Source organism: Crocodylus porosus, unplaced genomic scaffold, assembly GCF_001723895.1.
Source record: "Crocodylus porosus isolate Cpor-Errol unplaced genomic scaffold, CroPor_comp1, whole genome shotgun sequence".
NCBI lineage: Eukaryota > Metazoa > Chordata > Crocodylia > Crocodylidae > Crocodylus > Crocodylus porosus.
The window spans coordinates 108,541,993-108,564,135 of NW_017728886.1; the positions used below are offsets into that span (position 1 = coordinate 108,541,993).

Here is a 22,143-nt window from a genome sequence, read left to right on the forward strand (position 1 = left end):
CAAGAATACACAGTATCTAACAAAGGGCACAGAAAGACAATGCGAATACCCTCCTGTACACAGACTGTTGTAAATTGCATCAGGTTCAGGAAAGATTGACATGTGCTTATTCCAGTGCACCTGCATATAGTAGGATGCTATTAATGCACCCTTCTGCTGAGCAATGGGGTAACTGTTTGCCATTATGAAATGGCTTCTCTAGTATAGAAGTAGACAGATGAAACATAAATGGATGTAACTTATGCCAGTGGAGTTTTACCCCTAATTTTTTCAGGGATTTTGCACCAGTTTGGTGAAGCTTTGCACTTAATTTGGCACCAGTTTGGTGAAGTTATCCAGGTTTAGACCCTTAAATGGTCCTTTTGCTATGCTTTTAACCAATGTAATTGGCCTTCTGGTATAAACACATTGTTTGTCCAGGTCTTCAGATATACAGACTTGGAGGGGGCTACTAATCATAAATATGCTTCGGTTTTGTACAAAAGGGAAAGAGATTATTTCTAAAAACAGCTTTCAGGTCCTTTCTGCAACTGAAATGCACTCAAAAGTGTTGCTGAACTCAGCCATTGTATTAGAATGCAGCAACAACCATAACTTCTCCTGCCCTCACCACCCAACAGCTCCTTTTAAACCACCTGTTTAAATGGCCAGATTTTCAAAGATTTTAGTTTTCCTTCAGGCAGCTACATGAAGGATCTTAAATGAGAGCTGAGTTCTTGTCAAAACCTGGCCCCAAATCTGTTCCCACTGACAAGTTACAGAGCTACCTAAGATGAGAGATCATGCAAAGTGCATCAGTCTAAAAACTTTTGAAGCTGTGGCCTGCCTTTCCTTTTCATAAACAATAGCTTTGAACAGATATAAAGGTTTGGGGTACCAGCCTTCACCCAAAGGGCCAAGCTGGGAAAATCTGTTTAGTTGCTGTTTTCAATGTCTCTTCCAGGACAGCTCTGTTGGAACGTAACAGTGTCTGCCATGAGAAATATGAGAAGCAACAGCAAGATACCTTTCTGGTGCAGAGATCCCCTTATCTGAACATACAGATGGGCAGACTTGGAGAACAGATGAGGCAATATCAACTGCCTTACAAGAATGTGCTTCCTGTACCTTTATTTATGCCATGCAAGCTTCCAGTTCAACATAGCCCAGCTGAAGAATGGAAATCCCCAACAATGGACTGGCACACAGCTATGTCCAATGGCTCTGCTACTGCAAAGAGAGGGTTTGAGCAAATTAAAAAGGATCTGCCTAAATTGATTCAGCCAGCCAAACTGGATTTCCAGGTCTCCAGCCTAGTATCTCGTCCACATACGGCATTGCAGCCTATGCTCTAATTATTACTGAACCATAGTTACAGTTATTCTTAACAGCTTGGTTTGCTATGGCTTTTAAAAGTTCATTGTTTTGTTGTGATAGGTTTGCTGTATTGAAAATCATTAAGTAAAACCCTAATGAATCAAACAATGTTTAGAAGAAATCTACTTTGCTAAATATTGTATTTAGTTCAACACCAGAGATGGTCCAAAGTAAAAGCCTGGACTCAAAGTAAAACCCTGGATTCAAAGACACCTGGAATATGAGCATAGGCACCAACTCTGCGGGTGCTTCAGGGCTCAAGCACCCACCAAAAAAAATTAGCAGCTGTTCAGCACCCACAGACTCATGCTTTCAGATGTTTAAAAAATAAAACAGTGGACTTTATTGGAAGAAGCAGTTACTTCAATCCAGCTCTGCAGTGTCTGGCAAGATCAAGTGCTTCAGTGGGGCTTTTTGGTGCTTTTAGCTAAACCTGATTCAATTAGCTATTAAATATAAAAGTGCCAAAAAAGCCCCACTAAAGTATCTGATCTTTACAGACGCTGCAGAACCAGGTTGAAGTAATGCACTCCCTCTTCTGGGCATGTGTAGGGCTCGGCACCACTTAACACCAGGGTTTTTTCTTTTTTTATGTCTGCAAGCACACACTGGCCATAAATAATGTTGGCGCCTATGAATTTCAAAGGAAGGAGATCTTCAAATTTGAGGACTGTCTCTTTTTAGCATATAAACTGCTTCTGAAAGAAGCTTTTGCTTCCTGAGAAAAGTCAACATAATAGCGTACCCCATGCGGTGCTTTGTAATTGTCAAATATCGAGGCAAATCAACCTCAAACTGGCCCAACCTCAGGAACACAGTGCTTATATTTCCTGACCTCACGTCTAGTTCTTCACAAATCTGGTTGCCCTCCTTAACCATACTGACACGTTTTGACTGTAGTTCTATTCATTCCCCCTCTCAGATATTTTCCTGCACTAAGCTAACATGACCTGTTTTAACTGGCTCCTGCAAAATTCCCTTTAACTTAGAGGCATCCACAGATTGCCTTGAGCAACATCAGTAACTCCCCTGCACCATCTTTCCTTTCAGTCGTTTCCATTGGGGGTATATCAGGGAAAAGGGATGTGGCCAGGCCAGGGCTGCTATTTCACTAGCAGCTCCGTGGAGGCCACTGGCAGCTAATCTAAATTATAGCAGATATGCAACTGCTCTGATATACACTGGGGACCTGCATGGCGCCTGGATGGCCCCAGGAAAAGTTCAGGAGTTTGGATGCACGCCTAGTGCTCTTCAGTTTTACTATATAATAGGCATAGTCCTTTCACAGCATCTGACAAAGCGGGCCGGTGCCTACAAAAGCTCACGTCTCTGAACCAGTTAGCCTCTATATGGTGCTGCTATGCCCTGCCCTGCCTCCCACCAGAGTTGGTCATGTCACAAGAATCTTAGGAACAGCATTTATATGTTGCACCCATCTATGTGCTCCCTGAGGCAGCAAGATTACTGAGGGGCTGAAAAAGGTTCAGAGAAAAGCAATTAAAATAGGTAGTAAGATATAAAATGGAGTTGAACAGAATTGAGATTATTAAGAGTAAGTTTTGAGGTGGAAGTAAGGTTTTATAGTGCCCAGTGGAATAATGAGGACAGTCATATGTGCTAGCTGAAAAATAACAATGAATAATAATAAATCCCATCATGTGGGGCTAAATGTTAATAAGGAAAAAGCAAACATGCCTCTTTTCATAGAGGCAGCTTTGTGTAACTCCTTTTTTATAGCACTAGATTTATAATTAAATAGATTTGCCATAAAACCAAGCATAATATATGACTATGGTAGGAAACTAATTTGGGATCGATGTAATTGGATTCTGAACTTGGTTTTAGCTCATAGCGTTTCTTAACGTGTTCTGTCTATGGAATTATATAATGATTTATCTGAAGGTAAAATAGAAAATAAAAGGTGCAGACAAATTAAGAATGCATTGCATCTTAAAAAAATGAATTGACAGAACCTAAAGGTTGCAAAGTCAAGCACCCCTAGTGTAGGGAACGCTGGAATTAATTGCCCCTGCATCCGCTCTGCTCCTGTATCTCCCCACCCCAGCACCTTCTGTTCCCCTCCTTCCTTGTGCTTCTCTCCCTCTGCTTTTCCCCTTATTCTAATCCCCCCGTTTTTGTCATGCTCCCTGACTTTTCCCTTCTGCTCTGCCTCTCTTCAGCTTTCTCTGGACACGTACAGCAGGGTTGTTAACTGCCTGTAAATTTATGGAGAGTCCATAAAAAAACCAGGCTAAAAACACCCATCCATGAAGTCTGTAAAAGATTAGTGTCATGTGTGAAAAACTAAGACACAGATCATTCATTTGAAGATCTGTCATCATCATGGGAATAAGTCTAGATTGGGCAGGTGGGCAGATTGAGTCTACCCTGGATGTCAGCAAGCCTTAATGAAAACGTAGTAAATCTCTACAAAGCATTTCAGGTTTTTTTTAAATCTAGCTTTTTCTTACTAGATGAGAAAAAGGTTTCATGTGCTTAACTTTGCTCCCAGTCATACTTGTGGTATGGGGCATTAGTTATTGCGCTGTTTTCTAGTACCTGTATGTACAGGTGTTGCAGGGCACTAAGGTGCCTGCTTCTATAAGAGCAGAAACTGCCTAGGGAGAGGGCCCTATGAGCTAGACAGAAGCCCACAAGTGCAGGTTACTATGGCAATAGGCTAATGGGTAAATTAGCCTGCACCTGTCCCCGGTCAGCTGACTGGGAGAGGCAGGACCCTGGGCAAATATAAACCCCAGGGCTGGGAGTAGAGGTTTAGTTCTCTGTCAGTAGCCAGTGGGGAAGGAGCTCTTAGAGGAAGAGCTCACCAACAAGGCCTGGCTGCTTGTTCTACCCTGTGTAGGATTAAGGGGCTCCAGGAGCCCACTGAAGACACTGGCCTATATGTACGTAGTGCTGGGAGAAGTTTAACATTTTAAAGGAACAGAGCACACCCTGAACTGTTTTATTATGTTATAGCCTGGGGGCTCAGATTTTAGTTACTGTTTGGCCAGTGGATTGGGTTGAGGCTATTGGGGAAGGATGAGGCCTCATTGGGGACTCACTATGGTGGGGGAACCCATGCCAGAGAAGGGTGCAGTGATAAGGGGGTGAGCAGAGCCCAGTGCCAGTGTGGGGCGCAGAGACAGAGCTGTAGAGAGCCCAGTGAGGACAAGGGGCTGAGTTATAGCAAGCCCCAGGAGAGACAATGTCAATACCATCTGTGAGGTTTGAGGTGTGATAAAGGGATGGTTTTGAAGCCGTGCATCCAGCCTATAAGGCTGGTGTCCCGTGAGGCATCCATTTTGAGCAGGATCCAAGAACCCACGTGGTTCGGTGGGGTCCAGCAAGACCATGTCCAGACAAACTCAAGGGCAGCCTCCCAATCTACTAAAATTACCAGCAAGACATGGCAGGAAAGAAAGAGGGTGCCTGTTGGGCAGGATTGGCACAGTCAAGGAACCCTAGGGGGATTGCTGCCATCCCTGGGGACCCCATCCCATGACAACAGGTTTAGGTGTTCATTAGCCTAATGTGTATTAGACTAATATGATGGCTAGGAAATGGTATTTAGAGGTTTGCTTTTGGGAATTGGCTTGTATGCATGTAGATATACAATGGTCCAGGGCAATGGCAAGGGTTAATTGATTTCTAAAAGCCTGTTTGTGAACGTTTCCTTCAAGGCCCACTGGGTCTGACATGAGCAAGCAGAAAAAAGATATGCAGCTGGGAAACTGAAGATGTGTACCACACTGTTCCATAGCATGAGATAAGGTGGCATTAGGTCATGGTGCCCAGCTGCAGAGCCCTTGGGATTTCTGGTTTTGGTAAACGGATGAAATTAGAAGGACACTGGAAAGAACCAAATTTGGATGTATGCACATGATGGATTTGTGAAGCGAGGGAATATACTGACAGGACAGCATGTTGACAGTATGATGACTACAGGGAGACCAATCAATGATACCCAGAAATGAAGAGTCATCAGGAGGGGAAAAAAATACAAAAAAAGGGATTTTAGAACAGCAAAGAGGCACACCACCAGCCTCTAACCCACCCCACTGAGGAGGCACCGGTGGGCTTCTGCCTTTGACCTCTGGGCTGCTGTCATCTGACATTCAAGAGGGAAGTTCAGAGTGAAGCTCCCATACTAGCCAGGTGTACTTTGATTCTGTGAACTCTGGGACTGGTAGATAATGAATTTTTTGTGTTGTTCTTATCTGCTATTGCTGTGTATCAATAAAATTTGCCTATTATCGAATGGAAAGTTTGTGGTCAGTCTGAGATTTTGGGTCTGCCCAGAACAAGGTATCTGGGTCACAAATCCGGTGCCATCTTAATATACTGCACAGTAACTGCTGTGTACATATACACAGTGATGCTTTATTGCATATTAAATTAATCTAGTGTTCATTAAAGTATCTTGTGTAGATGCACCAACTGGCTGGGGGTTGCTCAGCCAGGCAGGGTAGGGCAGGGAGGGGAGGAGAAGACCTCCTACTCGCCATGCAGGGTCCTGGCTCCAGGCATGCAGCGTAGGGGTGAGCTGGCACAGGCACAGGTTTGTTGTTGGCAGGCACAGGCTCCACCAGAACATATACCAGGCCTCGCTAGGGTCCGTGGGAAATCAGGATGCAGTCCAGCTTGTGCATGAATGACGTGGTCCTTGGCGCTGCCTTGGACTGCCTGTTGTGGCCCGTCATGCAGACCCACTGTGCTCTCAGGATTTTTGCTTTCATGTAGCATTGCTGTCCGGACCATTAGTGTCCATGCTCCTGCATCCACTTGGCCATAGCTGTGTAATCATACCTGTTGACCCTTGCTGCCCAGCTGAACTGCTGCTGGACCTCAATGTCCACCCAGATTGCAATGAGATCCACAGCCTCCTGGTGAGTCCAGTTGGGATCCTGGGTCTGTGTCTCCACAGGTGGATAGCCCAACATGGCAGCAGCTGGCAGGGGCCTCTGGGGGTCAAGTCTGGGCTCTGGGTGATGGTGTCAGGTGGCATGTGCCCACTGCTATGGGGCATGGTGCCCAGGAGTTAGGCTTGGGCTGGTAGGGGCCTTGGGGGAATCAGGCTCCAGGTAGCAGTGTTAAGCAACATGTATCTGCTGCCGTGGGGGAAAATTCCAAGGGGACAGTCTCTACCCAGCAAGAGTCCCAAGGCTCAGAGCCAGGGTCTGGGGAGCTGCATGGGGTGACATGCCCAGGGGACAGGCAGACACAGACAGGGGCCCCACGGGTCAGAGAGGCTGCATCACCTAGCGCGTGCCCTCAGAGGGACATTGCGCTCAGGGGGCAGGCAGGGACCCTGGGGGGTCAGGCCAGGGCTCTAGGTAGTATTGTTGGGCAGCTGAAGAAGCTGCCAGCCATGTGACTCAGCAGCAGGAAGGAGGTTGGATCCGTGCTAGTGAGGCTGACCAGGCACAATTTGCTCCAGACATCACCATCTATACGTGTGCTTAAGCACATTAAAGTGCCATCGGCTAGTACCTGTATCTGTCAGTACTAGCCAATGGGACTTCACATTAATCTAATGCACTCTAATAGTGCACACAGGCAGATGGTGACGCTTTACTGTGCATTAGATTAGTCTAATGCACAATAAAGCACATGTGTAGACATGCCCCCAAGTATACTTTCTGTATATGCTTGGGAAACTGACATTTTTCTAATTATAATACTGTGCATTATAATGTTGTGATGGGTGACTATTTTTGTAAATTGTTGATAGTCCTACTTTGAGAGGTCATGAGTATCTTAAACTTGAGGTAATGAGTGTTTTATAAGCGAAGGAAGATAATCTATTACAAAACTCATTGGTTTGTGAAACAGAATACTTCTAAAAATCGCCAAGGATAGAAAATGGGGTATATGATACCAGCAGGTTCCATTTCCACATGTGCTCAGAAAACCTATTGCTGGCTTGTTTGTCAGCTTGCTTGTGACTCATACATGAAGCATGAAAACTGGTTTGTGGAACCCAATCCTTTAAAATTAACATGCTGCACACACCAGTGCCCAGAAAAAGTAAAGAAATGGCCCCTGACTCACACTTTACATTCTCAACTGACACAGGCAAGATCAGCTTCATGGCAGGCAATAGTGTTTATACTTTATACACACTGAGCGAATACCTTTTGAGCAGTGATGGGTTCCCGTCTCTGAATTCACTGGGGCAAATTCTGCTGTGCTACCCTGTTGCAATTGCTTAGAAATCAGCAGTGTTCTATAGTGCAGATTGTAAAATACTAACTCACCACCTATCCAGGATTTCTATTTCAGTCTATATATTGGTCTAAGATAATAGTTCTCAATCTTTTAAGACTCGAGGCACCCCTAAATCGGTTTGTGGCAACCTTCAGAAAATACCAACTTAGTTTTCACTCATTTTGACTACAGAAAAATAATAAGAGCAAGTCGTCTCTCTCGGTTCTTTGAAACAGATCATAAGAGGTAAGAATGTTTTTTAACACTTAGCATTTCCTATTTGAAATCCCTGGGTTTATTTTGTGAATCATGTTTGCACAGTGATAAGTTATGATAACATTACATGTCACCCTTGAAAAGATCTCATGGCACTCTGATTAAGAACCATTAGTCCAGGAACTATTCTTTATTCTTTCTCATACACCTATAAAAGATTAGTCTTCTATTGGTAGCAAATTTACTATAATTCTCTGCATTCCATTAGTTTAGTTAACTTGCCAGTTTAAGCTGAGTATCTAGGGCCTCTGAACATTTGATTAGTGTAGGGCACTTTGGGGTGCTGAGGGAGATTTGTAGGAAGGACCTGTTGTTACCAGAAGGCAGGTAGCCTTTATTCTCCCTCAAACACCCCTCCAAAAAGGCAAGCTGCTTTATTGAACAAATGTACTACCTGGCTAAGCCAAATGTTTCTGTTTCAATGCCATAAGTGAACTTCTACCAATGAAGCTGGCATTTAAATATTAACTTAAGTGATGACGATGCATTTCTCTCTCTCTCTCTGAAATTTTTAAAAGGCTTTCCAAAATTTAATGATATGTGTTTATACTGTGAAAATGGAGGTAAAATAGAAGAAAAGCTCCAAAAATCCAAACCTATGACATATTTCAGCAGCATTGTGTTAGTTTTGATTAATTAATAAAATAATTAATTTGAAATGCTTGGCTGCCTTCTCAGCTGTTTTTGCTATTTGGAGATAAAAGCTACAGGAGCTAATGGGGGAACTTCCATCTGGCACAGGTCTCAGAATGGAGGGTCATTACCAGTTGATAACTATTCATGTAATTGGCGTTCCTATGGACAAAAAGATGAGTACTACCCAAGGCAAACCCACTTTTCAGATCTGAACTACAGGGATTGATAAGTAGTTTCCTGGCAGGGTCTTGATCAGATAATGAGCCTGATCCAAAGGTCACCTGATAAAGGTGGCTGGAGGTAATAAGACAGTTGCTCATGTGCTACCTGAGAAACTGAGCAAAAGCTTAGGTATGAAAGCAGAAGGAATTGGCTGTACAGAAAAGAGATTCATTGTTCCTGAGGCTAACTCAGATACAAAAGAAGATGATAGATTCTGAACTTCTGGAGCAGCGGTCCCCAATATGGCATGTTACCCTCAAGACCATCTAACATGGCTACAGAACATTTTGTTTTCCATCTACATTGAAAGGAAGAACAAAATTTGATGGCTATAGTACATCACTTGCTTAGTTCTACTGCCTATGGACCACTTAAAGTTGGGAACTCTTGCATTAAGCAACTATTGATCTAAGCCCAAAAAGCATTCAAGAGAGGGTTACGAAACTGAGATGGGGAAATGTGCACCTTATTGTTTTTCTTGGTGGCTTTGTCTAGCTAACTTACTATGCCAGCCAAAGTAAGCGCTAATTTAGTTTTTGGAACTTTTACAAAGCCTGTGTACCTGGCTTCCAAAGCTGTACATCTCCAAGGACGTGAACTTTTAAATTTGAAGTCCTCTGAAAAAGGTTATGCTTAAGTTACTCCAGTAATGGTAACTGTTCTGGGGCCAAGAACAGGTGAGCAGCAGCATCACATTGCCATAAAGAGAGAGCAGACAACCTGTACCAGGAAGATGTGCCACAGACAGAAGCTGAAGCCTACTATAGCCCAGGAAAGCTAACAGCCCGTTGGGACACAAATGCAGCAGAAGGTCCAGGAGAAACTTTATAAGGGCTGTGATGGCAAACTAGATCTAGAAAGGAAAGTACTTTCCCACTGTATCACTATTTCTTAAGTAGCTGCTTTTAAATCTTAGCTCTTGCACAATCCCAACTCATGATTGTTATCTTATTAACCTACAGAAAATAGAGAGATGAGTCCCATTTACTTTTTTTCCCCTTGGGCATGATTTTAAATAGCATTTCAGGATTTGGGGGAAAATATCTTTTTATAGGCATTACATAGCATAAAGTGATACTGGAACATTAAGCATGAAAGACTGCAAACTTGACTAATTTGAAATATGATTTGTATATTTATTTCCCCATTGACCCAGCAAAGGCCTCCAACACCTGTAAAATGAGAAAAGAAACCTCAGTTTCTTCCAAGTATTTTCCTTGGGTTAGCCTAACTGAAGAAAGTCAGTGGTAAACTGTTATGCAGGAAATCAGGATAGCATGCCAGTTAGGCTCAGAAAAACAAAGTACATGTTGCAGTTAACAGGGGTGACAGTCAACAAAGTATATTAGCCCATGAAGAGCTCCATGGTGCTGTACCTAGACTGCTTCCAAAATCAGAGCTAGGTCACATGCTCTTACGGTTAAGAAAACTGCTCACTGAGCATTTGGCCAATTGAGGGAAAGTCATTAACGCAGGAGAGACCCTCACAACTGTGATAACAAGGAGGGAAAAATAGAGGGCTATACAACGGAAATGACCAGCTTCAGAATACTAGTGAATTGATCTACATTATATCTATATAGTGCATGATATATCATTGCTTCTCCCCAGCTCATGACTTCTCCAATATGACTTTTTCTACCTTCTTGAACTTCTGTAGCTCAACAGTTAGTGCCCAGTATCTGAGATAGAGCCACATTAATCTTCCGTTCTGACTTTTGTTCTTGTTTAGCAAATTGCCACAGTATGTATCATGTTTAAAAATCTCCCTTAAACCACTTTCCATCTCTATGTCTGCAGCAACAGGATCAGTTGCTGCTCTGATTAGCAAATTTTTCTCTATTTCAAGTCGTTGGTTTCTGGGCAACATGAGACTGCAGTAGATTTCTTGCCTTTCTTTAAGGGCTTCTTCAAATTCTTTTAGCAAAACATTGGCTCTCTTTTGCCATTCTTCTTCCTTTGCCAGACAGCTCTGGTACAGTGCACCTACTGCCCCTGAGTGCAGCAGAACATGTTTTTCTTGCTCTAACTTTTCACGATCCTGTTCTAGACTTCTTCTCTCCTGCACCAATCTGCGACTCTGGGAGACGAGAGCTTCACGGTAACTTAGGGTTCTGTTGTGCTCTTTTTCAAGCTCTAACTCCAGGTGAGCTACTGCACGGCGATTTTCTGTAATTATGTCACGGTACTTTGATTCAAGATCTCTTTGTAGAGATGCTAGTCTGGTGTAATATTCTCTTTTCTCTTTTTCTATTTCTTTTTGGGATTCTCTTGACCATATCCAACCTATTGGACATAAAACAAATTCCACATATAAAACATGCATAATACTAACGCACATAACAGAACTTATTTTCTGAGGTATTTAAATGGTTGTTTTTCAGTAATAGCTTGCTTATTTTATTCCATGATAACTTAGCTGACGTAGGCCACACTATTATCGCATAAAATATATGCTTCTATGGTCCTCTGGTATTATAAACGAAGCAGGTTAGAGATGCAGCTTTACAGACCAACTAAATAAGATGAACACAAGATTTTGTAAACCCAAGTTCACTTCATCAGATGCTGTGAAACCATTTGCAGAAAGCAATGTATAAGGAGAGAAATTGGAACACAAAAAACAAGGAAGGGGGTGAAGAGAGAGAAGGGAAGGGGCAGTATGAGGAGAGAAAAGCAAATGAATAGTAAAGCCATAGGAACAAAGGAATCATAAAAGGAGGTCAGACTAAGTGAAAAAAATACTTCTTTAAAATGTATTAGGCTTGGCAGCATATTTATTAAATTTAAACTGTGGCAGGAAAAAGTGACACTGGGGAAGCAATGCATGGTTTCAAAAAAGAAATGCTATTCTATTAACCTAAGCTTTATCAGCTGAGGTCAAAATTGTAGAGTAGATAATTTCACAACCCTTTTCTAGCACCATGAATCAGAAAATGGAGCAGAAGGAGAAATGTAGCTCGCTAGAGCAGTTACAGAAATAGTCCTAAATTCTGGGATGTCATGGTGGTAAAAAAGAGAAGTGTATAAAACTACACCATCTCTACAAGTTGGGCGAGAGCTTCAGAAAGAATTAAGTTAGTCTAGTAATCATTCCTAGAAAGTACATTTAAGTACACCAACTTCCTTTCTGTTGTTTTTATAATCTTTTACTTTGTAATGAATTTGAGGCAGAAACGGAGAGCCTGAAATCATTGGTGAGGCTGGGGTATGTATTTCTGTCATTTGGATAACCTAAATATGATTCATGGGTTAAGGAAGTTTGTTACTTTGAGGACATGTGTGGTTTTTATGGGGTTTTTTTTAATTTGTCTGAAATAATCCTATTATGCTATGGAAAATAATGTATTTTCCCTCCACAAAACTCAGATCAACTGCTTCAGTTAGAACTCTAATCATGGGATATTAAATGCTATCTTAAACATTGCAGACAGACTGACTGATGGATATGTTACATAATACTAGTTAACTAGTCTTTGTATGCTAGCATGTATTTGATCTTAAGATTTCACAAGCAAATATACATTTTTTTTCCCAAAAATCCCAAACCAAAATCTTATTTTAAAAGGAGGACATATATTCTTCCTTTTAAATATTTTGAAATTAAAACCTGCCCGGTAGTCTCTTAACCCTTGGACACTTGCACCATTGTGGAAAGAGAACAGCAATAGCTGTAGGCAGAAAAAAAAAAAGCATGGCTGACTAATGATTGTATTTGCTAGCTTTTCAGCAATTGACTCAAGTAGGACATAGCAACATTATTATTAAATGTGTGTGTAAAAGATTACACATTAAGTGACTTAAAAGTCGATATATTTTACAAAGTTAGGCCATCAAGGAAAAAAAGTTGGCAACAGAGAACTGGAAACACATGGTAGAAGGTACAACAAATGCTGAGACCTGAAGTGTCACTCGAAGGAAAAGAGAGTTTAAGAAATCATGCAACTCTTCCATCTGAAAATGGGTTGTAGAAGGAGCACCATATCACCCTGCCAAAATGTAAACGGGAGGTCCTCTGCCTCTGACACTGCCAGCTTTGATGTCAGAATTTTTTGTTTTAGTCATAGATAGAATAAAAAAGGTGATGAATTCAAAATAGAGTAATTATATTAACATGACCAATGTAAACGCTTTGGATCCTCTTTAAAGATGATTATCTGTCTAAGCATCAGGAGACAGCTTCTTCTGCCTAAATTCTGGCAGTTTTTTTTCTTTATTCTGGTACACCTTGACTTTGCCCTTCTGGAGTATGTGTAATGTACAGTCTTGCAAGCATCCATTATACTAATACTTCATTTTTACCAAAATATTTCTGATTATAGAATCTCATGGTTGTAACAAACCCCAAGGATAATCTAATCCAACTCCCTGTAGAGATGAAACAGATGCATATTGAGCCACTTTAACCACTGCACTTGCACTTAGAAAGTTGATGCTCATCACTTTGCTCAACACTTCATGTTTGTGTTGATCAGAGTTCTTGAATAACCTTTCCTTTTTTTTTAATAATTTCTCTCTGCTCTGGAGACAGGTTATCAAATGTGGTTTGCAAAGGACTTAAACCTGAGTGCCCTTGTCTTCTTATGATTAGAAAAGACTGGAAAGGTTTTTTTTCCTTAGAAGAGACCACTTTAATTCTTTTTGTGTGTTTTGTATGAAGGGTGTTGCCGTTTTTCGTTGAATTTTTCTAATTTTAGACATACAAAATAGCTTTGTTCATACAGGATCTCAAGTACCAGTGATGCGTATTTCAAGTATTAACATTTTAATGGAAATGGTGAATGTATTTATTGTTGTTCACATTACTAATCATTGTTGTTAAGCAGGTTTTAAAAGTTTGTTTTTAAAGCAGACTGACCAAAATTTGCTTTCAAGCTCACCATTTTCACTAGTTTTTTTAAGCTTTCTAGAGAGGCTTCCATGCTAGGAAAAGCCTGAATTTGAAGACTTAAAAAAACTGGGGATCAAGGTGGGGAGATGGAGAACATGTTGATTTCTTTGAAATGAGGATAATCTCTTTAGAACCAAGTCCCGGCTCTTCCAGACTGACTCTGATGTCATAGTCCTTTTCCCACTCCTTTCCCCCACCCTTTTCTCAAGCACACAGGTGCACGTGCTCTCTCTTAGCAGGCTATATCTGCAAAATGGAACTTACTAAAATATTGGTAAAACTCACTCAGCAACCCAAACTAGAGAACACAAACAGAAGATTTGTTACTTTGATATTCTATACTTTATTATTTTCTTTCCTAAGAGAATCTCAACATCTACTGCAAGTAATGAAGAGAACCTAGGTATCCTAGAACCCTGTTGGCTCAGTCAGGCTTAGAAGTTTCTTGGGCAAGTGATTTTATTATCTGATAGACCTCATTTCTTGAAAATCCTACAGTCATTCTAGAGGATGGGATAGATCAGTGGTGTCAAACATATGGCCCAAGGGCTAAATCTGCAGTCATGTCATCTGGCCCACAGGACTCCTGAAAAGCCAGGAATTTGAGACAGAGCCTGCTGCTAAGATCTGAGAACCCTGCTGGGGATGTGTTTCAGCAGCGGGGAGAAGGGACAGATGTATTAACCTCTATGGCTCCTTCACACTGCTCACCAGCTGCAAGAGGTGGATCTAGATCTTGCCAGTGGAGGGAGGACTAAGGGACAAAGCAGTTTGACACCCCTGGGCTAAATGATCCGGAAGATTTTGTCTGGTCATTGGCTCTAAGTCTTGAATATCTTTGCTACTGTCCAGATTGCATTCTTCATTTTTAGTTTTAGCCTTCTGCTCCTTCTTGTAAAGAAACACTCTTTAAAAAAATGTTACAAGGGAAACAGCTACATTTACATAGATGGCACACTGTGAAAAATCTGCTCGGTAACAGAGGAAATCAATACAACAGTCATGGATGCGTAGTACTTAATCAGTAGAATTAATGTAATCCAAAATGTCTAATCACTAGTGTACTTCAGACACTGTGATCAGAAAGTTTCTTGGAGAGAAGCTAAGATTATTTTATGGACTATACTGCTCTTAAAGGGGGAAAACCTTTAAGTTGAGTGCAACCAATCATAGGCAGCTTCTGTTTCAGCTTTTTAAGGAGCAATTCTGAATTCCTGAAGTATCCAAGACCACCACTAATGTCAAGCAATTTTATTAACAAGGAATGCAAAACCAATCTCTGAATATCTCTGATTGTTAATGACTGCTTAAATGTCTTAAGGAAAATTCTGAAACTTTCTTTAAACAGCAAAGAATGAGAGCAAGTGAGAGAGCAGCGCAATTAATCTGGCAGATTTTAAAATGTACATGCAATCTGAAAAATCCTCAAAGATAAGAAATGGACTGTACTGTCAGACTTGTTAGGCATGGCATAGATTTGCTATGTATCTAAAATGAGATTCCTATCTCCACCTTGGGATTTCTGGCACTATCAAAACAAGTAAATATTATCACTTTGGCTTTTACATGCTACTCCATGGATATATGAATAGGGACCTACTGAAATCACAATTTCATGGATTTTGCGGAAACAGCAAAACCTGGCATTGCCCACGAAATCGGGCAATGTCTACAAAATTCATGAAGAAAACTTACTGAAAATAAAATGCTATAAGCAGTTTTCGGGGTGCTGCAGACCAGCTGTGCACAGCTGGGGCATGCCAGCTCTGCCTCTCACTGCTGACTGGCTGAGAGCACTGCCTGTCATGCAGCCCAACCCCAACTGGTGGTGAGGGGTGGGGGCTATATGATGGGCAGCCCTCACAGACAATCAGTGATGAGGGGCAGGGCCACCAGGGCCCTTCAGTCAATTAGGGGTGGGGGGGAAAGCACCGCTGCAATCTACCCACAAAACTGGCTGGCTGCCTACTTGAATTTTGGTAGACTCCTATATATGAACTCTGTCCCATACCAATACTCTCCTACCCATCCTCTATTCCTAATACCACAAACCTCACCTGCTCATGTCAGCTTTTCCTGCAGACACCTCTATGCCTTCTTCCATAAATCCTTCTAATGCATGTAGTTCCCTGAACTGATCCTTAGGTTGTTTCTCCTACTTCAGATCCTTCCTGTCTACTCCCCTATCTTGTAACACCTATAAGAAGCCAGCTGGTTACCAAGAGTTCAGTAATGGGCAACTGGTAATAAGCAGACTTGTTTCAAAATGGACTCAGTAATAAGTTGGCATACACAGTTAAATAAGCATGTTAGTAACTGCGTGCACAGGCTCTCTCTTACCAATAGTACAGTACTCCTGAACATACATTACTGGCCTGCTGAATTATGCCCTGACAGTTTAGTGGAAAAACATTCTGTTCTATTTCTGCAGCATTTCATTGGCTAGAGAATATATTCTCCCCTTCCTCCGTCCATACAGCTCCAGGATATCCAAGTTCTCTCCTTTACTTTCAAAGGCTGTGGGCTAGTGCAGCTACATCTGGATGACTACTTTTTGACTCTCTCTACTGGTTTATGTCAATGCTATTCCTTCAATCAGTCAAGCAGAAGAGGGAGCAAGATGTTGCTTCACTCCATGTGCAGTGCTCCAGGAACCTGTTTGTTTGAAGAACCTGACACCAAGCTCTGATGCGCCATACTGCAACACACTGTATGCCCAATTGAGTTTTGGACCAGATAAGCAAAAGCTGATTGTACTAAAAATACTTACGAAATGCAGCCAATCCCAGCATGGGAACCAACAAAGCATAATTCCATTTGTTTCCATCACCACCACCATTTCTTTGATTAGGCTGGATGTTCCAGTGTGGAGGATCATTTAAATTATTCATGGAGATACCTTTAAGTGCCCAGAGGAAAAGAAACCAGCTACATTAGAGGGACTGGTGAAAAAGGGGGATGCAATAGTGGACAACACAGCAGCGGGAATGCAGCTGAATACCACGACGGCTGGGGAGGGGAGAACCTTGCTCCTGCCTCGTCTCTAAACTGATGAATTTTGAATTATTTTTCTGCAGTTAACCCACCTTCAGAAAGGGTGTGAACACATCTCAGCACAGCCTGCAGCCTGGTGAGCCCACAAAGCCAGTACAGGCTTCTGCTACATTTTTCAGCTTAAAAATCATAGAGAAGTAGGGCTGGAAAGGACCTCCAGAGCCCATCCACCCCAGTGGTTCTCAACCTTTTTTGTATCAGGTCCTATTTGTAAAGATCAATGACCAGTCCTGACCCAGTAATTAGTTTAGGTAGAAAACAGCCCCTTGGCCTTGCTGGTGCTCCTCACTCCTGACCCACTACCTCTCTCTCCAGTCCTGTGCGTGTGCGACACGTGGTGGTGGTGGGGGGAACTCTACCAGCCTGCAAGGGAAAAGCCATGGTTTCCCATATTTTTCTCCTTCAACGGAGAAGCCATTTAAAGCCTATTCCATGATCCTTTCATATATTCTTGCCGCCCACTTTTGGGCTGTGACTCACAGGTTGAGAAACGCTGATCTAGTCCAACCCCCCTACCTGCTGTTTGGACTCCCATCAAAACCATTCCTTGCAAATCCATGATCTAAACACTTTGTAAAAGTGGTGTCAAACACTGACACCTAGCACTGGTAAAGCAGGGGAACCACAGCAGCTGAAGTCCTGCTTCTATAAAAGGTTGTAGTCAATGGTTTGGATTCTGTGCTTTTGCTGCTGCGGCTGGGGTTCAGTTCCCATCTAGAGAAGCTCATTTTCCTTTCCACCACCCATGTCTTCGAGATCTCGGGGAGAAGGCGGTTCCGTTTGCTACAGAGCAAGGCAACAAATGCCACAGCCTGAGCCAACCTGACCAGGGGGTAAAATCCCTTCTTGACCCAAGTGCACAATCCAAAGTTTTAGGAGACTGAAAAAAGCCCAGGACAGTGATGCTCAATTTTTCTGGACTCGGGGCACCTTCAGAAAACACCAGGTCTTAGCTCTGATCTGTTTTTCAACTACAAAAAGTTAAAGAGCAATTCTGCTGCCTCAGGGGTCTGGGCCTGGGCTAGACTGCAGCAGGGCAGAACGGCTTTGAGTGGGGTCCCAGCTGCCCGCTGCAGGTAGGCAGGCGCACCTCTGGCCCCGCCGTGTCGCGTGGATCCCACCCCGGCTGGTGAACTGCTGTCAACGGAGCCGGGCGCAGGTGCCGAGGAGCGATGGTGCACGCAGCTGTGTGCCCGGCTACAAGAGGCGGGCGGGCAGGCTGCACGGGTACTACTTGGGAAGCGCTCCTGATTTTATCGCTGGTTTCTCACCAGCTTGAGTTTGAAGGCGGGGCCGGGCCCTAGGGCGTCGCGTCTCGCCTGACCCCGTGAAAGAGCCTCCAGCCCGGGCTGGGGATCAGCGGCCTGGGCACGGAGCGGAGCCGCGCGCGACAGCACGCTCCTGCGGGACCGGCCGCCCCAGCCGCACGGGCTCGAGTCCCGGGGCAGCCCCTCCCCCACTCGCGCGGCCGGCTCGGGGCGGAGCTTGTTCAACCGCACAACAGCCCCGTCCCCCCCGCAAGGGGCCGACGCCCGACCTCACCGCTCCCTCAGGCCGGGCAACCGCCGACGCCGCCAACAACGGCCTACAGCCCCGGCCCCGCCCCCTGCGGGCCGGCCTATTGCAACGCGGCGAGGGGGGGAAGCCGCCTCTCCCAGCGTCCTCACGCGGGGGGTTTGACACTCCCCTTCCGGTTGCACTGGTGTCTCCCGCCGAGTCTTGGGGAATCTACGTGCGCGCGTGCGCGGTGGAGTCTTCCTCCCCTGTCCTCCTCCTGTGTCGCGTGAAATGGCGGTAGCGGCGTCCCGGGGCCTCGCAAGGCGCTGGCTCCCCTCGGTGAGTGCGCCCGGCCCGGCCGCGGGCCCCGGGCCGAGGAGGAGCGGCCCGCGGCTTCTTTAGAGGCGCGCCACATCCCCACTCGTCCCCTCCCCTCCCCTCCCGACCGCAAGCCCGGCCCAAGGTCACGCTGCGGGGCCGGAGCTGCGCTCTCGCTTTCTGGCCAGCATCTCCGCTGTTGCCATTGAAAGCCATTGCGACTTCTGTTCCCGGTCCGCAAAAGCGGTGTCTGTCGCTGTTCTCTGTAACTATCCTTCGTGCATCCCCCCACTCCTTCCTCCTCCAACATTTTCTAGTCTTTCTTCGTGTGTTATATTGCTAGACCGCGACACATTTTTGATTGCTTTCCCCTGTGCTCTCCAAGTTGTCTTTGAATTGCAGGGCCCACAGGGGGCCTTGCCAGTGTTAGGTGGAGCAGAAAAATCGCTTGTGTAACCTGTGCACACCACCTGCTAGTACGGGTTTCCTGCACCTACCATGGTTTTGAGTATCCACGCTTCAGAGAAGGGTGGGGTACAGTTGGAAAATACCCCCCATGGCCCCCCCTAGCCCTGCTTTTGCCTCTCTCCCCCCACCATCTCCTCTACAGGCCTGGCTCTCACAGCCCTGCCAGTTTTGCCAACCATGGGAACTTCTGGGAAACTAACCTCGGTGATTGGTAGAAGGAAACCTGTGCACTGTTTGTTTTTATTTCGTATAGATAAGGTGGGAATGTAACTTTAATTGATACCAGGTTATTTTGGGCTTAGGAAGAAATGATGTGACTATAAGAAAACACCTAAGCTGCATTCTGGGCTACTTACTCCTGATTGCCCCCTTTTTTCCCACCGCTTTTCACTTTCCTGCAATTGATTTTTACCTGTCTGTATTTGAATGTAAGTGTTATGATGAAACTAACAAATCTAAGTTAAATAGACTTGGCGTTATTACTTAAAAGATGAGGGTTGCCAGAATCTGGAATCGGCTTCCAAGGGTGGTGGTGCTCTCCCCTACCTTGGGGGTCTTTAAGTGGAGACGACAAGCATCTGGCTGGGGTCATCTGACCCCAGCACTCTTTCCTGCCCAGGGCAGGGGGTCAGACTCCATGATCTATTGAGGTCCTTTCTGACCCCAACAACTATGAAACTGAAATAAATGAGTGAGTGAGCGGAGCATGAGCTCCTGGCCTGAATGTCCCCATTGTCATGTAACACGCTAGTACATAAAGGCTCTAACCAAGGCCCTATAGGCTTAAATACAGTAATTTTTATGAAGTACAGCCTCTCAGATGAAAGGTTCACAAGCTTAGTAAGGCACGTGGTTGGAAAGGAAATTGTACACACAAAAAACGACCTTAAAATCTTGTTGCGCTCAGTCCTGTGGCATATTCACTAGACCATGTTGTACCTCCAGTATCCAGATTGGAAGAGGGGTCGTTGTGGAAGGCTCTTGGGTAGGCAAATGCAGTAGTTTCAACTTTTCAGTTTTATAGTTGTTAGGAGCTGGAAGGGACTTTACAGATTATTGAGTCCAGCCTCCCCCCTGCACTTGACCAAAGATGTTTCAAAATACATTGTTTTGTGGCATCATAGGCATTCAGTGCTGGTTTGGATTTTTGGAATTTCAGAGGACATCTTTGGCAAAACAAGAAATACCAGGATTGTTTTGAATGATTACATTGTAGGAAGTTTCCTTGGCTTGAACTTAAGCATTTACTTACATTTTCAGGTTTGCTTCTGATACGGAAGTGTGCTTCTTAAGTTGTCACTGGGCCTTTAAAGTGACTGATATACCACAGGTTCTTGCACTAGCAACTCTGCTGCCTCCTAAGACTTTATCCTGTAATAAGTTCAGCTTGGACAAATCTTTTCTTGTACTTGCAGAAAGCTGTTCTAGGAACAGGTCAAACTTGTAGGACTGGGGTCAAGTAGGAAGGTCTTGCCTATTTGCTAAGTCAGCTGACCAAGGATGTCTGTTTTTACCTTCCTTTACCACTTTTTTTGCCATTTCTTAGACTGGGATAGTTAATGGTATTAGGCCCATCAGACTTCTCCACAGTTGTAGCTGCAGTCCTTTGAGTTTTAGCAAAGAAGACCAGAACAGCAGCTGTTGGTTGGGCATTTGGCTCATTCCCCTGCTGAAAACACAGCTGTTCTTGTTGGTTTCATAAGCCTTACTGTTTGATAGTTGTTGCTGTCATTGTTGCACAGAGTAAGATAAGAGTAGAAGACATAAGCAAAGGATAGAAGAGTAAAGAGGAAAGTGTGACAGTAAAAAATAAACTTGGGGAACTGAATGGATCATAATAAATTTAAAAAATCCAACACTTCAGCCCTCTTAGTTGCAAAGGTACTGTCATGCATGTGAGCAGACTGATCTTGCATAGCTCCGTGCATGTGCTGCTATTCAAAATGTTACCAACAGAGTAGAACTGACAGCTCTGTTTAGAAATCTGTGGCAATCCTGGAAGTGTTGAGAATCTTAACAGTTTAACACGACTGCTATTGGAGACAGCTCAGCAGCAGAGAGATGCCTGGAAGTTATTTAAGGAGACAGAGGGGAATATAACCAAAACTGAGAGTATCAGAAATATTAACATCTACTTTTGTCTGCTTACCTGCTGTCTCCTAACAGCAGCTTAGAGAATGAGGAAGGTATGGAGCTGAAGGGATAGTTCTGCCTCCAAGCACCTAAGAGACTCTGAAGATAAAGAGCTGACTTGGATATAGAAAGGTTGGAGCATTGAAGTTTTGATGGACTAAGACAGTGGTTCTCAACCTTTTTCTACCAAGACCCACTTGTTAATATTGATGGCCAGTCTGGACCCAGTGCCTCTCACTCCTGACCCACTGCCCCCGGCCCCAGCCCTCCACTGTGTGGGGCAGGGGTTGGGTGTGTGGGGTAGGTGTGTGTGGGGGGAGCATAGGAGGCCCCCAGTCAGTCCCTTGCAGACTGGAACTCTCACAGCTTGCATGGGAAAAGCCACAGTTTCCCACGTTTTTCTACTTTAAAAGGAGAAAACTAAAAGGCAAATCCATTTTTTAAATTTGTTGCTTTATTTTTAAAGTTTGTTCATGACCCTTTCATATAATCTTGTGACCCATGGCTTGAGAAACACTGGTGTAAGAAATATGCAAGAAGCAAGGGATTTTTTGGTGATATCATTTATTGGATCAGCTGCATAGTTGGTAGAGTTGTGCCCTTCCTCAGGTCACCCATAGAAACAGCTCTCCCAACTATGCAGTTGATGGAATAAAAGATATCACCAACTGACAGCTTCCCCCCCATTCCCTTGAGTCTCTTAGGCAAATAAGATCCTGAAGCAGTGTATAAAGGCAATTAGTTGGTAGACCTTGGAGTTAAGTAAGATTTAGAGACCTTTGACTGGTGCTCTGTCCCTGGATCTCACTGGGGAATTCTACCTATATTTTCATATGTAGCACCTATGTCTGGCTAACAAGGGTTAAGCACTGTGCTTCCTGTCTGCTGCTGGGAGGATCGTAGTTGCAGGTGTTGAGTGTGGCTGGTTAAGTCGAGTGTGTTCTCAGTCACATGGGGGTGTTTTGCCTGCCTGCTTATTCCTGTTTTTATGTCAGTAGTGAAGAGAGAGGGGAAGAAAAGAGACCCTATATAGGCCACAAATGACATATGGAAGTAGTGAAAAATTTCAAGCCTTCTCCCTT

General features: G+C 43.9%; 2 protein-coding genes across 4 annotated transcripts in view; one reads left to right on the forward strand and one right to left on the reverse strand.

Annotated features, from left to right (window-relative positions):
• Nucleotides 1-9,812: 9,812 nt before the first annotated feature.
• CCDC127 (coiled-coil domain containing 127) lies at nt 9,813-18,258 on the reverse strand. Of its 3 annotated transcripts, none has more exons than XM_019540421.1 (3): nt 18,188-18,258; nt 16,362-16,490; nt 9,813-10,986 (listed from the first exon to the last, which is right to left on the reverse strand). In XM_019540421.1, exons 2-3 carry the CDS (start codon nt 16,480-16,482, stop codon nt 10,313-10,315), a joined length of 795 nt encoding a protein of 264 aa, XP_019395966.1. In that variant the 5' UTR covers nt 16,483-16,490; nt 18,188-18,258; the 3' UTR covers nt 9,813-10,312. The 3 variants fall into 3 exon arrangements, with proteins under 3 accessions (XP_019395966.1, XP_019395976.1, XP_019395984.1); XM_019540431.1 differs by lacking the exon at nt 18,188-18,258 and adding an exon at nt 17,917-18,134; XM_019540439.1 differs by lacking the exon at nt 18,188-18,258 and adding an exon at nt 17,736-17,759.
• Nucleotides 18,259-18,418: 160 nt separating this feature from the next.
• SDHA (succinate dehydrogenase complex flavoprotein subunit A) overlaps nt 18,419-22,143 on the forward strand; it is a 32,305-nt gene continuing 28,580 nt past the window's right edge. The window contains exon 1 of the mRNA XM_019540397.1: nt 18,419-18,481. Within this exon, the coding sequence (XP_019395942.1) occupies nt 18,434-18,481 (48 nt within the window). The 5' untranslated portion in view covers nt 18,419-18,433. The remainder of the gene's footprint in view (nt 18,482-22,143) is intronic.